Here is a 15,107-nt window from a genome sequence, read left to right as displayed (position 1 = left end):
GGGGGGGGCCCGCACCGATCGTTGCAAAATACAAGCGATCTGCCGGCTCTACAGCCGGCGGATCGCTTGTATGTTAACAGGCACCGCTGTCTGTTTTTAAATTGCGGTCGTTTCCCGCTCGCGCGCCCAGCTGCGTGTCTGAGCGGACGCTCAGATCTAGAGAGCTCTGGCCGGCCGTTTTTTTACTACGGCCGGCACGGAGGTGGTTAATGCACTGCTGTATTAATTGGACTCACTAATCGTGTGTGAGGGGTTCAACATAATGAACTGAGGCTGGTATTTGCATAATTAGGTGGTCTCATTTTCAGGACTATATAGGTACTTGAGTGCCTGCTTTATAATCCTAAGGCCTCATTCAAACGGGGCTTGTTGGCCCATACAGCTTGAAGGGTCGTTTTTTGATGCATTGGGCTTCGGGGAGTCGCAATAGTTGTGCACCCTCACGCACTGCTTCCCGCAGCTTTGAATTTTGACAGTTGCACACAGACGGTATACGGCCTTGGATAAATAAATACATGATGGGTACAGGTCTGTGCACTGTCTGTGTGCAGCTGTCAAAACTCGGAGCTGCTGGAAGCTGCATGTGAGGTCGCACAGCTACTGCTTCTCCATAGAATTACATGAGCTGCCCACACGCATCTTCTACAGTTCTGGGGTGCATCAATGTGCTTGTTAGGAAGACTCAACCTCTCCATTTGTCCTAGTGATTGTTATTACTGAAAGTGGAAGAAAATCCAATATTTTGGGTTGTCATCAGAACAGGAATAGATGGGGAATCTTTCAATGGGGCACAAGCTTTGACCCTGGTGAACACCAGGGATTTATCTATCTTTGGATGGATCTCTTCTCACTTCCTGTGGTGGCTATCAGACTGGAAGTAAAGGGAATCTCCCCAATGGGACACAGATGGCAAAAAAAAGCTGACCGAGGTTATAACCCTCCCTTACTAAGGGAAAAAGTTTTGGCTTCAGTTCTACTTCATAGGGAATATTTACACCGATTCTGAAATAGCAACTTGTTTTATTTGGTTTTCTCTCTTAAATCATAAATTCATCAGCAGAGGTGTGAATGGGGCCTGGCATCGTATGTGTTCAGTTGTAAAAGCCGAGTTGTTTTCTGAAAACAAGTTTATCATAGTTTGCTTTCCTTTTACACGTTTTAGTCTGTAAAAGTCTACATTTAGTAAATTGCAGATTGTGTGTATTTACATGTGTTTTCTCTTTTTTTTTTTTTTTGCACAGTTGAACAGATGTTCTGGGAGGTTATGCAGCTGAGAAAAGAAATGTCCCGAGCAAAACTTGGATTTTTCAAAGAAGAACTATAAGGCCCTGAAAGATTGTACTTGGACTTAATATCTTCCATGTTAGGTAGATGAAAGAGACTATACACCACAAGGTTCTGTTTATCTAAGTCACTGAGATCACCAATATCTATCCTCTACTCTGCAAACTACACTACGTGAAACTGACCTATCCTGTGTGTGCTACAGACGGTTTATTGCTGAGGATCCTTGCAGGCATTATTATCTGTAAATTATTGGTGAAACATGCAAATTTCAAGAAATAAAGTGTAGTTTGAAATGTAGTTCGAGTGTGAAGTTTATCTAGGTGGTGACTAGGATCTGGGAACAGATGATGACTACAGGCTAATAGAAAGTGATTATCAGCAACACTGTGCCCATGTTTACTTCTGTCTTTGTTGTCAGTGCACAACGTGACCTTTTTATTGAGGTGTTCCTTGGAATGAAAATTAAAGATTTAAAACAATCCCTGTAATAATGTATCTTGTAGGTACTTTTGAGGCTATTTTTAGCATGTCATTGAAAATGAGGATTTGTGGGATATACAGTTACCCAGCAATTGTTCAATGCGTAACCCTTTAAAAATGCATACAACAGGCTGCTTGTGGATTACATTGCTGTCCTGTCTGCTTGGTTAGTTGTGGGTTTTTTTTTTTTAAATTCTCATGAAAACTTGGGTAAATAAAGCCGTTATGGGTTTTACAGAGAAAGGAAAATTTTAAAATGTTGTATTCTTTTTGGTTAAAATAACTGACTGAAATAAGTTTACCTATGAACCAAATGGAAATTCTGGTTTCAGTTATGGAGTACATTGTAAATATTTCTCTCTTCCATAGTGCCTATCTATGGTATTTACATGTCATAAGACAAAAACCTTTTTATTTAGCTATAATACATTGACAACTGACAGTACATGGGCAATTGTGTACATGTACAACTACATCTACTCTATGACTTGTGTAGCAAGGCTTACCTTCCTCAACTGTTATGCATCAAGTCTTACAGTTGATTATGTGCAAAGGTAAATATTGCACCTCATACAAGATTTGAAATAGACTCTTGTTTTTTTAATTTAGGGGGTGCAGCAGAAATGAAAATAACTGGATCTGTTGGGGGTGTAGGGGAGTTGGGCTTTTCATGAATCTCTCTCACTTTGATCTGAATAGGCAAACTAACTAAGTCTCTTTTAACTCATTACTGTTCTAAATTTCGATGAACAGGACATCAGACTCCATCCAATGATTAAAAGCCATGTTTATTTAATACATAAGAATAAAACTGTATCATACTCATGATGTATTTCAAACTCATTTTTAAATATAGTAGTATAACTATAGATAAGAACTGAGCAGTTTAAGACATGTCAGCAGGATAATTGGATCGTATTCCTGTGTATTATGTAAAGTCTGTGCTGATGCCTTCAGGTAGAGGTTCTCAGTGTCTACATAGGGCTAACCAAAAAGTTTAACAAACACTCTCTCATCAATTCATAACCAGCTTTAAAGCAAGGAGCACATGGAAGGGCTTTACACAGTACAAAAGCAAAAATTTCCCAGCACACTCGCCATCTAGCATGCAAAAAAACCCCCAAAACAAATGACACTGTCTAAATATTAGAGTTAAAAACAGAGGTTTTAGTTGCACAGCTTTTGCAAAATATGTGGAAGCCACACTGCCTTGTCAAGGCCCCTCTGTATAGTGTGATCCTAGCTCTAATCTATGAGAACCTACATCTTGGAGCATATATAGCAAAGGATTGATTGGTCAGGAAGCCAGGCTGCCTAGGAACAAGTAAAGCTGGCTTCCTAGCCAATCAGGAAGCCAAGAGGTGGGTCATGACACGCCGGCCGGCTTCCAGATTGTTTAGTAGCCAGGCTGCCTACCAACAAGTGAAGCTGGCTTCCTAACCAATCGGGAAGACGGACGGCACATCATGAATCGACTCCTGGCTACCTGATTGGTCAGGAAGCCAGGCTGCCTAGGAACAAGTGAAGCCGGCTTCCTAGCCAATCAGGAAGCGGGTCATGACTCGCTGCCCGGCTTCCTGATTGGTTAGGAAGCCATGCTTCCTTCCAACAAGTGAAGCTGGCTTTCTAACCAATCAGGAAGCCGGGCGGCACGTCATGACTCGACTCCTGGCTTCCTGATTGGTCAGGAAGCCAGGTTGCCTAGCAACAAGTGAAGCCGGCTTCCTAGCCAATTAGGAAGCCGGGTCATGATTGGCTAGGAAGCCGACTTCACTTGTTGCTAGACAGCCTGGCTTCCTGGCCAGTCAGGAAGCTGGACGGCACCTCATGACCCGGCTTCCTGATTGTTCTTTTGATAGAACACCAGCTTCCCAAGCAATCGGGAAGGCGGGAGACAGATCATGAGCCTCCGCCTGACTTCCTCATAATCGGGACACATGGCACCGTTATTGTTATTCAGTATCAGCGAGTACCAAAAAAAATTAGAATCTTGTTTTTTCAGCCACTAACTACCAAAGCATATAAACTTTCTCATAGCAATAATTTATCAATTACAATTTTTAAATACTTCTAGACTATTTAAAGAAGAACTCAAGGAATTAACTAAATTAACCCTTGCAGTGGGGTTACCCCCTCACTGCAAGGGTTAACTGCTGATTTTTCTCTAGGGGCTGGAATACAGCCTGCGGCGGTAGGCACACACCTCACACCTGTGTTATGTCCCTCAGCGTCCTCACATCTAATGCAGGTAAATGGACATCAGCTGGGCTTAGACTTCTGGAGCCTGGGGAAGAAGAGGCTGTGGCGTCTGGTATAGCAGCCATACGGGATCGAGGATCAGGTGAGTATATCTTTTTTAATCTAGCCCCTAGATCAGTGATGTCTAATGTTTTTGAACCTGAGTGCCCAAACTGCAACCCAAAATCAATTTATCTCAAAGTGCCAACATTGAAAACGAGTTAAACGTTCAGCATCGCTGCCCTAGGCAAAATAGGGAAATGCACATATTCAGACATTTATACACAATAAAACACACATCACACACGTGATGAAACACACACACATCACACAGATTTAAAAAAAACATCACGCATATAATGAAACACGCATATCACACACTCATTAAAAAAACATCACACGTGTAATGAAACGCACACCACACACACGCATTAAAACACATATTGCACATGAATTAAATCACATACTCATTAAAAAAAACACATCACACATGCATTAAAACACACACTTCACACATGCATTTAAACACACATCCCACACTCATTTAAAAAGACCACAAACAATTAAAAACACACACATTACACTTGTAATGAAACGCACGTCACACGCATTAAAACATTCATTAAAAAAACACATCACAAACTTATTAAAACACACACACATATCTTCATTAAAAAACACACACACACACACAACTATTAATAATTAAAATATTTCCCCCTCTCCTGCCTACCTGTTTTGCAGGGAGGGGGCTGCATCCCTGGGGTCCAGTGGGGCACTTGGGGATTATCCTGGTGGTCCAGTGGAGGATCAGTGTGATCTGCATCTCTGGCTGATGCAGACCATACTAATTGCTCCTGCCTGTGAGAGGCACCACGAGGGAGCGAACAGTATGGTCTGCATTAGCAAGAGATACAGATCACACTGATTCTCCACTGGACCACCACGGGATGATTTTCATTTAATATATTGCCGGTTTGGCAATATATTGGTATCAAGGCACCTGCCAGATTTAAAGATGGCTACTGCTATTTGCAGGAAAACCCGTGGAGCACCCCAGGTGAGAACCTGGAGTGTTTGGGCCTCGGCAACCGGCACCTAGGCTCGCATGCCTAGGCACACTTCCCATAGGTTCGCCATCGCTGCCCTAGACCATAACGAGCAGGTAACCCTTGCAATGTGGAGGTAGTCCTTCTGCAAGGGTTAACTTTGTTAATTCCTGGGTTTCTTGTTTAACTCTTCTGTCAGGAGCACTAATAATGTGGAACCAAGTGAATGTTTATCTAGTGCTGCTTCCTAGTCTGTAGTTAACAACAGACATGTTATAAGTATATTATTCATGTTTGTTTCTGATCCATTGAGGGACACAGGAAGTCCTAAATCTTTGGCTTATACTGCAGCCTACAGCAAACTTGAAAACCGGCAAACAAACAAAATGTAGGCCAACCCCCCTTTAAGTCAGTGTACATACACAGTTCTCTGTGGCTAAACTGTGGAACTCATTTGCAAGAAGTGTTTACTCATGGCCTTCGAGGGACAACATCTCTTTGAGTCTAATCGGATGCTATCATTAAGGATGCTACTGGGGGGTAAGAGATTCCACCTTCTCCAGTAGAAGAAGCCATGGAGCAGACTAGCAAGTCCTCTACCACATCTCAGGAGCATCCCTTTTGCTTCACTACTCTCTTAACCTCCACATAGGTCATATGCACCAGCAAGCCCTCCTTGCCATGTAGTTGTGCCCCCACTTTCCAGAGTTCTAGCTTTTGTGGACACTTGGAAGTCTTGCATTCCCACTGCTTGGGTGTAAGAGCTGGTGTCTCAGGGATTACAAGCTCAGGTTTCTCTCCCTGCCACCTCCTCCCTCTCTCAGTTTCAGTCTGCTGGTGTCTCCTCAGTGCCTGGCTGTTCTCCATCATGCACTCTCTGGGCTCTTGGAACAAAGGGTCCTTATCCTGCTGTGGAACATTTTACTGAGTTTTACTTGTTCACATCCAAGCACAAAGGCATCCACCCTATTTTGGATCCAAAAGCCTTAAATGCTTTCATTTATATCCACACATTTCAGATGGAATCTACAAGATCTGTTGTTGTTTCTCTGCATGAAGGGGACTGTCTTGCATCAGTGGAGATACTGAAAGCTTACTTGCATATACCCATCTTTTACGGTGCATAAGCTCTTGCTGCTTTGGTCCCTTACACTAGTTTATGGCACTTCCAATCGGCCTGTTATCTACACCAGGATTGTTGACCTTACTAGGCTCCTAATGTTTCCCGATTTTGGGCTACCTAGATGATCTCCTCAAGATCAGATAGTGAGCACTCTGGAGGACAGTGCGACTTTGACTGTCCAGATCTTGCAGAGATTTGAATGGATCATTCATTTTTCGAAGTCCTCACTGATTCCAACCGTTTGCATGGGGCTGATCCTGGACATTTTCCAGGCCATGGCTTTCTTTCAGAAATTTCAGACTCTCCAGTATAAGGTTGGTGTGCTCCAATTCAGGAGCTGTCCCACTCTTCGCTTTTGTATGAGGAGGCCACCATCAGGCCCAAGACTCTCAGAGGTAGTTCTGCTTACCCAGTTCCATTCACAAAATCTGCAATGTGACATTCTGTTATTATGGAACAAGTCAGTCATGTCTCTGCACAGAATGAGTTGGTTGACAGCAAGGACCAGGCTGCCCCTGTCCTGTTGGCTTTGGAATCCAGCTCTGATGTCAGGGAAGTCATTCCTTCCTGTGTTTTGGGAGACCCTGACCATAAACACCAGCTTGTCTGGGGGGGTTGCACTCTGTCAATGCAACGGACTTGGTAAGTGTCCTGTAACTAAAGGTGATTTTGGCTGTCTCGCAAGCAATGGACCCAAACTATTAGATCGCTTGCTTAGTATTTAGTCAGACAACACCATGGCAGTGGCATACATCAATGAACAGGGAGGAACAAATAGTCTTGATGTGGCAAAGAAGTTAGAGAGAATCCTGTCCTGGGCAGAACAACATGATCCAGCTCTGTCAAACATGTGCATCCCCGGGATAGACAATTGGCAGAAAGATTTCTTTTTTTTCAGCCGACAGCACCTGCACCTAGGAGAGTGGTCTCTGCACCCAGAGGTGTTCCAGAACCTGTGACACAGGTGGGGGACACCAAATGTGGATTTCCTGGCCTCCATATTCAGCAACCAATTGGACAGATGCCAACTCAACATTGGCTCATCCCAAAGAATGATTTAGCACCCTAATTCTCAGTCACTGGATTAAATCGCATAAGAATGTGGAAAATTAGCTAGTATAGGTATATTCCAGAGTTGCCAGACCGATGGAAAGTTATGTTTTAAAAGTATAGCAGTAAGTTTTCCGTTTTCGTTGAGCCTGGATTTTACCTCATTAAATCTAAGTGAAGGGGATTTTTATGCCTTGGAGATAATTGTTCATGTGCACTAAAAGTGTATGATTACGTAGGAAGCTTGTTTTCAATTCCAGCATTTTGTAAAATAAAAGAGCCTCCCGAGAGTTTATATTTGTATTGAGTTTAAGAATAGAGTTAATGTATCAATATATATTTTAGTCACTAGACGTTGAACATGGGGGGCATCAGGTATGTAGTACGTTGTCTGGGCTATTGTACCTGGGGAAGTAGTTGGAGTAAGAAGGTATATATTTTGAGATTTTAGTCAGTCAGGTACTAGTGGTAAATCACTTTATATGAGGATGTCTACAGATTGGATGTTAAGAGAGCTATAAGCTATTGCTGTCTATACACCTTGCCACTGCTACTTTGTAAAGGAAGATTTTAGTTTTCTCTATCAAGCTATAGCACAAGGAGAGATTGTCAAGAGAGATTCTATCTGATGTCAAACTTTGCGGTAAGTGGATAATTCCCTACTAGGGTTTTGCTTATGGTCTTTTAAATGTTGTAAAGTTCCAACTTCATTTAGATTCAAAAGTGAGTAAAACTGTTGGTAGCTGTGTGTGGTCCATAAACAGAAGCTAGTTGTAGCTGTAACACTGGGCTGGAACACAGGACCGCTAGTCAGAGAAAGACGTTTGGGTCCATAAAGGGATTTTAATTAGTAGAATGTTACAGTACCAATGAGGGAATGTGTGCTGCTTAAGATGTTTTCATGTCTAAGCATTATGTTTTTGGAAATCCGTGGTTTAGTTAAGGCCGAAATATATATAATTTTATTGTATATAGCTCGTAGTTTATAGTGAGGGACAGGGACTGGTAAGGCTCTATAATATTAGAGGGGTTTGTGTAAAAACGTCGTCATGATTAGTTTCTTGAAAATGACAGGTAAGTTGGCCTCATATTGTCCTTCCCTCTTCACGTCCAGCTCCAGTTCACCAGATGGAGATTTTTGTATACTGCCTAGATGTGGTTTGGCCTGTTCAATCCCGCCATTCCATATGGGCCCAGGAAGGGAGCACCGCTTCTAGTTCCACCTTTTCTTGGTGGCTAAGAAAGCTTAAGGTCTCAAGGATTGGGTTCCCTCCTTTCCAGACAAGACTCACTCCACTAGGGCTCTGAGTGCTTTCTGTGCATTTCAGCATCAAACATGTTTCCCAGGTTTGTAAGACTGTTACCTGGTCTTCAGTTGACACATTTTCCCAGTTTTACTAGTTGGATTTTTTGGCCTCTTCTCATGCCAGCTTTTTGGGTGTAAGGTGCTTCAGGTGATTCTCTGAACTGCAGGCAGTCCCAAGTTTCTGTTAAATTTGGCTTCTTGGTTGTTGTTTGTTGTGTTGTCTGCTGCCCAGTTGGATTGCTGTTTGATGTGCTGAAGTTTAAAAACGTCCTGTGTCCCTTTGTGGATGAGAAAGAAAATATGATTCTTGTATTCACTGTAGAATCCTTTTCTAGGGATTCCATTGGGTGATACAGATGCCACCCCACTGTGTTTTCTTTCATGCTCTTGGTATTGTTTTGCCAAAAAGGCATGCTAGTAATAGGAGTGGTAATCTCCTCGGCTGGCGTTCAGTTTTTTTTCCGAGTCCAATCCTCCTATAGGTGGCAGTATAACCGGAAGGTTTAAAACTTTTTACGTCTCCCCATAGACGCCAAGAATATCAGGGAGTACAGGAATCCAACTTTTGTGTTCTTATAGTTTAATTAATGTAATAATTAGGGATGCACCGATACCGATACAAGCATCGGTATCGGCCGCGATACCGAGTATTTGCATATATAAAAAAAAGACATTGAATAATGAAATGAATATTTATCATGCCATTGCTAACTAAGGCTTGTATCCCCCTAGTGGGGAAAATAGATTATCACATGTCCAGACTCCAGAACAGTGTATTATTGTATAGTGTGGAACAGCTGTAGCCAATTCTGCATACCTGGCTTTATATTATAAAGTTCTTATAATATAAAGCCAGGTATGCAGAAATGGATATAGCTGTGCCACACTACAGAGTGTTCATGTTCTTCATAATATTAAGAAACTGACCTAAAATCATGATTTTTTATTGCTTTAGAAAAAATGTGACCTGTCCCTTTAAGGAAAAGTATCGGTAATTGGTATCGGCGAGTACTTGGAATAAAGTATCGGTACTCGTACTCGGCCTTAAAAAAGTGGTATCGGTGCATCCCTAGTAATAATGTCTGGTAATTTATTAACAGCTCAGTATGGTTTGCAGTACTGATTTGAAACCCCCACTTAAGCCCATATTTTTTGCTTTCCCTCACTAGTTGTCCTTGACACCCTCGTACAAAAAAACGGGGGTTATATTTCTCAACAAAAGCACAGACATCAACATAAATATTGTCTTGAATTGAATTGAGCTGGTAAATTTACCTATTGCAAGTCAATAGCCCTCTTGGTGATCTATTAACTCAGATAGAATTGAATAAAAACTATTATTTACTTTTAAGGTAGGCGCTCACACTGAAAAGCTGTTATTTACAGGGTTATTCACAAAAGGGTGAAGAGTTTGGAGAAGACAGGAGACATGAACAATCTAGGACAACATATCTGAACTGGAAAAAATCTCCAATTCAGCCCACTTACCAGTACAGCTATGTTGCCCTAGATTGTTCACTTCTATCTTCTCCAAACTCTTCACCCTTTTGTGAATAACCCTGTAAATATTACTGAGCTGACAGATGAAACGTGAAAAGGAAAGCCTTAGGGCTTATTCTGATGGGAGATGAGCCCTAAATTGCACCTGTGATATGCTATTTTCTGTGTGTTACCTGAGCTGTCATTCACACTTTGCAGGTAAGAATAGATATTGGTTTGCATGCATTCCTGTGCTTTTAACCACCGAATGTAGTTTGTGTGCTTATGAACCTTATTTGTGAATATTGCAGATTTGACGGGGGAAAAAAATGTTTTTTTATTAACATTGCAATACAAAATTAATTTGGCAACTATATAGGGCAGGGGTGCCCATTAGGTAGATCGTGATCCACTAGTAGCTCTCAAAGCTGATGCTGGTAGATCACGAAGGGTGTAAATGGTGCCCCCTTTATTCCATTTTGGCATATTTACTTAGCTGTGCATACATGATTACCTATTAGCCTGAGTCTGCTGAGTCAAGCTCCCTGACACCTTTCTGGTGGATACTGGTGGTTGAAGTGCTATGTATTATATCAAAGAATATTCGTTTACACAGCCTGTTGCACTGCACTGTTTGCAAAATACAGCCGAGAGAGAGGGGAGAGACAGCCAGGAGAGAGAGAGGAGAGACAGCCAGGAAAGAGAGAGGAGAGACAGCCAGGGGTGAGAGCAAGGAGAGACAGCCAGGAAAGAGAGAGAGGAGAGACAGCCAAAAGAGTGAAGAGAGACAGCCAGGAGAGAAAACAAGGAAAGACAGCCAGGAGAGAGAGGAGAGACAGCTAGGAGGATGAGCAAGGAGAGACAGCCAGGAGAGAGATAGTGAGGGAGGTTTTTTTTGTTGGTAGATCTCATGTAGCTCGTCATTTGAAAAGTAGATCTTAACACAAAAAATTGTGGGCACCCCTGATATAGGGTATTACACTGTTTCTCCATGCTCTGCAGTAATTTTTGCCAAACTTTTTTTCATTTGCTTACCTGTTCATTTCCATGAATTGAATTCCCCCCATTCCTTTCCAAATCAGTCAGTACTGTACTGACATCGTCATAAACATGTCTACAAGCTGTATACTTTTGATTCTTTAAATTCTGCAGTAAGTTTACTTAAAATCAGGGCCATGGGAGCACTAGGACTCACCCAATGCTGACAAGTTGTATATTGTATACTCTATACAGGTTGTCAGCATTTGGCAAGGTTTGAAATAAGTCCTGATGCTCCCATAGCCTTGATTTGAAGTGCACTTGTCACTTACATTACACAACAGCGCAATCTCATTCCCCCTGTGCACTGCCATCCCATTCTCTGTTCCCACTCCTCAGCCCACCACTAACCTCCCTTCTCTCTCCAGACCGTCAAGTGACTGGCAGGCTGCTTGTGGTCATCCTGAAGTTACAAATGTTTACAAACCTTCATGCAGCCAGCCCTGCAGAATACAGTAGCCTTTTCCCACCATCATTCTTTTTTTGTGTACCCCGATATTTCCTACAGCTTATCTTGCACAATTGATTTTCTTAACACAGCACTGCAATGTGCATGACATCACTGCTGTTGTGAGCATTTGTATTTATTACTGTGATTGTGAACAATATGTGTTTCCTGCTGTACATGCTAAACTTTAATTAAAAAAAACAACAAAACACTGGTTATGTTACAGTACAGATAATTAGGAGGAGGTAAAACCCATTGAGATCATTTTTCGCTCATACTTGCAATATCTAGTAAATGAATGGGATATGTATGTACTTTAGGGCAGTGGTCCCCAACCCCCGGGCCGCGGACCGGTACCGGTCCGTGGATCAAATGGTACCGGGCCACGGGGCCCCGCACTGCCGACGGGCTTCACAGTGAGGGGTCGGGTCCTGTGACTCACCTCCCCTCCCGGCCGCGTCCATAGTAACAGGCGGCTGGAGGGGAGGTGAGTCACAGGAGACGTGTGTGTCACAAGCCCCGCCCCCTGCAGTGAGTGCACACAACTCCCTGGCTGGGTAAGTCGGAGCGCGGGAGGGGGGAGAGGAGGCAGCAGCAGCTGGGTACAGATATGTCGGTCGGTATCTGGATGGGGGAGTTTGTAGAGGGGTGAGAAATATCTGGATAGGGGGGTTATAGAGGGGTAATAGATACGTGGTTGGGAGGGGGGGTTTGTAGAGGAGTAATAGATATCTGGATGGGGGGGTTGTAGAGGGATAAGGCCTCATTCACACACGAATCGGCCTGGGTGATCGTATCCATACGCCGCCGGAATGGAACATGTATGCGTCCCGGCCAGAAAACCCGCACCCCTACGGACCTGCAAAGGAGGTGAGCGTAGGGGGGCGTACGGCCGCGTAGCCCCATAGAGAAGGGCGGGGGCTGCGTTCTAATCACACGCAGCACCTGTCCTTCCCGGCAGCTACTTGGTACGGCCCCGCACGGAGCTGTATGTGCAGGCCGATTCATGTGTGAATGAGGCCTAATAGATATGTGGATGGGGGTTTGTAAAGGGGTCATAGATATGTGGCAGGGGAGCGGGAGGGGGATAGTAGTTGTGTACAGTTATTATTTAATGCTTTTTCTTGTAATTAGACAAGTGGATTATAATGGGGAATATTACACTGTAATGTTCCCTATTATAATCTATTTCTCTGATTATATGATTACAGGTTGGCATGTGATCTATCAAAGTTTGAGACTACGTTAGAATGTGTGACCAGTGACGTGGTCACACATTTTAACGTAATCTCGCCCAGTTTTTCGGTGGTGGAATAGGTGAAGAATTCCAACGCTTTCATTTTTTGGCGTAACTGTGTTTTATTTTGAAGGCATGTTTAAATACAATTAAATTAAAATTATTAAATCAAAACAATCTAAAATATAAACAATCAACGTCCCCCCCTCAGCGGGCCACGTAAAATTATCAAACGTTGACCGGTCCGCGGCGATAAAAAGGTTGGGGAGCACTGCTTTAGGGAACCAAATGAAGCAGGGTTTCACACGCAGTCCAGCATGTGGTGACATGATAAGGAGGGTAAGACATGAAGAAATGCTGCCTTTTTGGAGTGCTCTGCATCTCATGGATTATTTGAGTCATGTGGATCCTAAAACATATTTGTTTTAAACAGAGAGATGTTGTTTCTCTTAAATTGCAGTTGGATTTTGTTCATGAGATAGTTTAGTTATAAATATCCCCTCTTGAACGTCATCAAGTAAACAAATCTGGTTGCTAAACGTTTTTGCACGTTTCACTTGGGTGCTGCCTTACTGAATGTTTTAATAGTCTGCATCTTTGGTTTAGGTTTTGGAAAACTACAGCATTATCAGAAAACCAAACAAAATAAAGGTAATATCTTAAATACTGCACCTTAAGCCATCCATCTGTAATAATGCTAAGAACTTATGAAATATTTGACACTGTACCAGTAAGCTGTCAGACGTGCTGCTAGTATAATGGGCCAAGATTGATGTGATTGATGAGATAGGAACCCCTTAATTACTTCTGGCTCCACAAGGAAATTTACACAGGTTATATTGTAATCTCTGACGGCCACAATTCGCACGCTCAGACCCAGATTTTCAGCTGACAGTCCAGTCTTCAAACACTTTAACAACAGCTGCTCTTGAACATTTATTGAATACTGCTGTTTTGCTGATACTCGCTGCATGGCTCCTAACGCCAACAATCATCCCACGTTCAAAGGCTGTTAAATCGAGTTGTTTACCCATATCTTCAGAAAAAAATCACTTCTACTGTCGTGGTAAACAACCTGCTTCCCTATTTATAATGGTCTGGCCCTCTAGCAACTTCAGCGCGAAATTATAGCTAATTATAGCAAATTTGCCTACAAACGTCAGGTGGTCATAATAATCTGGCCACTCAGTGTGTATATATGTGTGTGTTATGTGTGTACATAATGTATACAATCATTTATAGCTAGATTTATACCTTCTTCTCCCCCTGCCTGCTCCTGTAACCTTCCATTATGATTAACCCATTGCAGTTACTACAATGCCGCAAATAATTATTTTAATGCCAACGATAATACTGGTACCCTGGCAATTGCAAAGGGATCAGGAGGAAAAATCCTAACTTTTTACAAACAACTTAAAAATACAGCTAAAAAAAAGCTTTTTGACCCATAGGATTGTTTCATTAAGAAAGGTTATGTCTTTTGCAACACACCTTTCCTAGAAAATAAGAATGTTCATAGGAGATTGAACAAGCCTATGGCCAATCCCTTCGACTGCTACTGCTACTAAAAACAAGAATGAAAATGTAGACACCTTGGCTAGGCACTGCTAATCACTCTGCACCATGAAGTAGTAAAGAAAACACCAGAGGAACAAAAATATGTCCTTCACATAGACATTGACAATATTATGCTGCATTAAGAAGAAACTGAATTATAGATACAATGTGGCGTATTAAAGCCATGTTAAAGCCAAAATGTTTTTAATCTATGTTTTTAATAACAATGGATGCTGCTTCTTGGTGTATTAAGTTTTAGTTTCCTGCAGAAACAGCTGGTCCCCTGAGCACTGGTCTAGATAACCTGTTGTACGGTGTCTCCTTTCCATTGGAGGGTCCTATGGAGCCATCCTTGTGTGTGCTAGCTGTATGTGTCTCCACAAACACACAGGCATGTCAAGTTAAGAAACTCCCTTGTTCTCCCCTAATTTTCCAAGCTGGTAGGAAGTTTGTTGCTGGAGACTACTCTGTTCCTTGTGATCTTGTACTAGACAGGAAGTTCAAGGAAGTAGAGCTGAGAGAGTTGGAGCTGTTCCGAAACTTGATGCCTGTAAGTACTTGGGGAAAATTGTAAAGAAATACTTTGCTGGGCAATGTATATTCATTTTATCTGGATTCATTATTGAAAAAACTATAGTATAACAGTACTTTAATAGGCTACATTGAGACTTTTGAAAGAGTAGTTTATTAGTAAGCAATAAAACAGTTTATTGAAGGAAAAAGCTTAAGATATAAACTGGTTTACTATTAGGGTTAGTCCAGGTTGTATATTGGGCTACACTGTATGCTATTTTAATTGTATAATGGACATTAGT

At 42.2% G+C, this 15,107-nt stretch overlaps 2 protein-coding genes across 2 annotated transcripts in view; both read left to right on the top strand.

The window, feature by feature from the left end:
* The window catches only part of RAB3IP (RAB3A interacting protein), a 50,528-nt gene extending 48,945 nt beyond the window's left edge, over window positions 1-1,583 (top strand). Inside the window, exon 11 of the mRNA XM_018576347.1 lies at window positions 1,242-1,583. Coding sequence (XP_018431849.1) covers window positions 1,242-1,324 — 83 coding nt within the window. The 3' untranslated portion in view covers window positions 1,325-1,583. The remainder of the gene's footprint in view (window positions 1-1,241) is intronic.
* A 2,401-nt stretch (window positions 1,584-3,984) lies between these two features.
* MYRFL (myelin regulatory factor-like) overlaps window positions 3,985-15,107 on the top strand; it is a 76,290-nt gene continuing 65,167 nt past the window's right edge. The window contains exons 1-4 of the mRNA XM_018576338.1: window positions 3,985-4,108; window positions 6,313-6,491; window positions 6,659-6,819; window positions 8,701-8,842. Of these exons, the coding sequence (XP_018431840.1) occupies window positions 3,985-4,108; window positions 6,313-6,491; window positions 6,659-6,819; window positions 8,701-8,842 (606 nt within the window). The remainder of the gene's footprint in view (window positions 4,109-6,312; window positions 6,492-6,658; window positions 6,820-8,700; window positions 8,843-15,107) is intronic.

Source organism: Nanorana parkeri, unplaced genomic scaffold (assembly GCF_000935625.1).
Source record: "Nanorana parkeri isolate BGI_ZX_2015 unplaced genomic scaffold, ASM93562v1 scaffold65, whole genome shotgun sequence".
Lineage (NCBI taxonomy): Eukaryota > Metazoa > Chordata > Amphibia > Anura > Dicroglossidae > Nanorana > Nanorana parkeri.
Note: the sequence above shows the minus strand (reverse complement) of the source record. Positions and strands in the feature narration are given on the sequence as shown.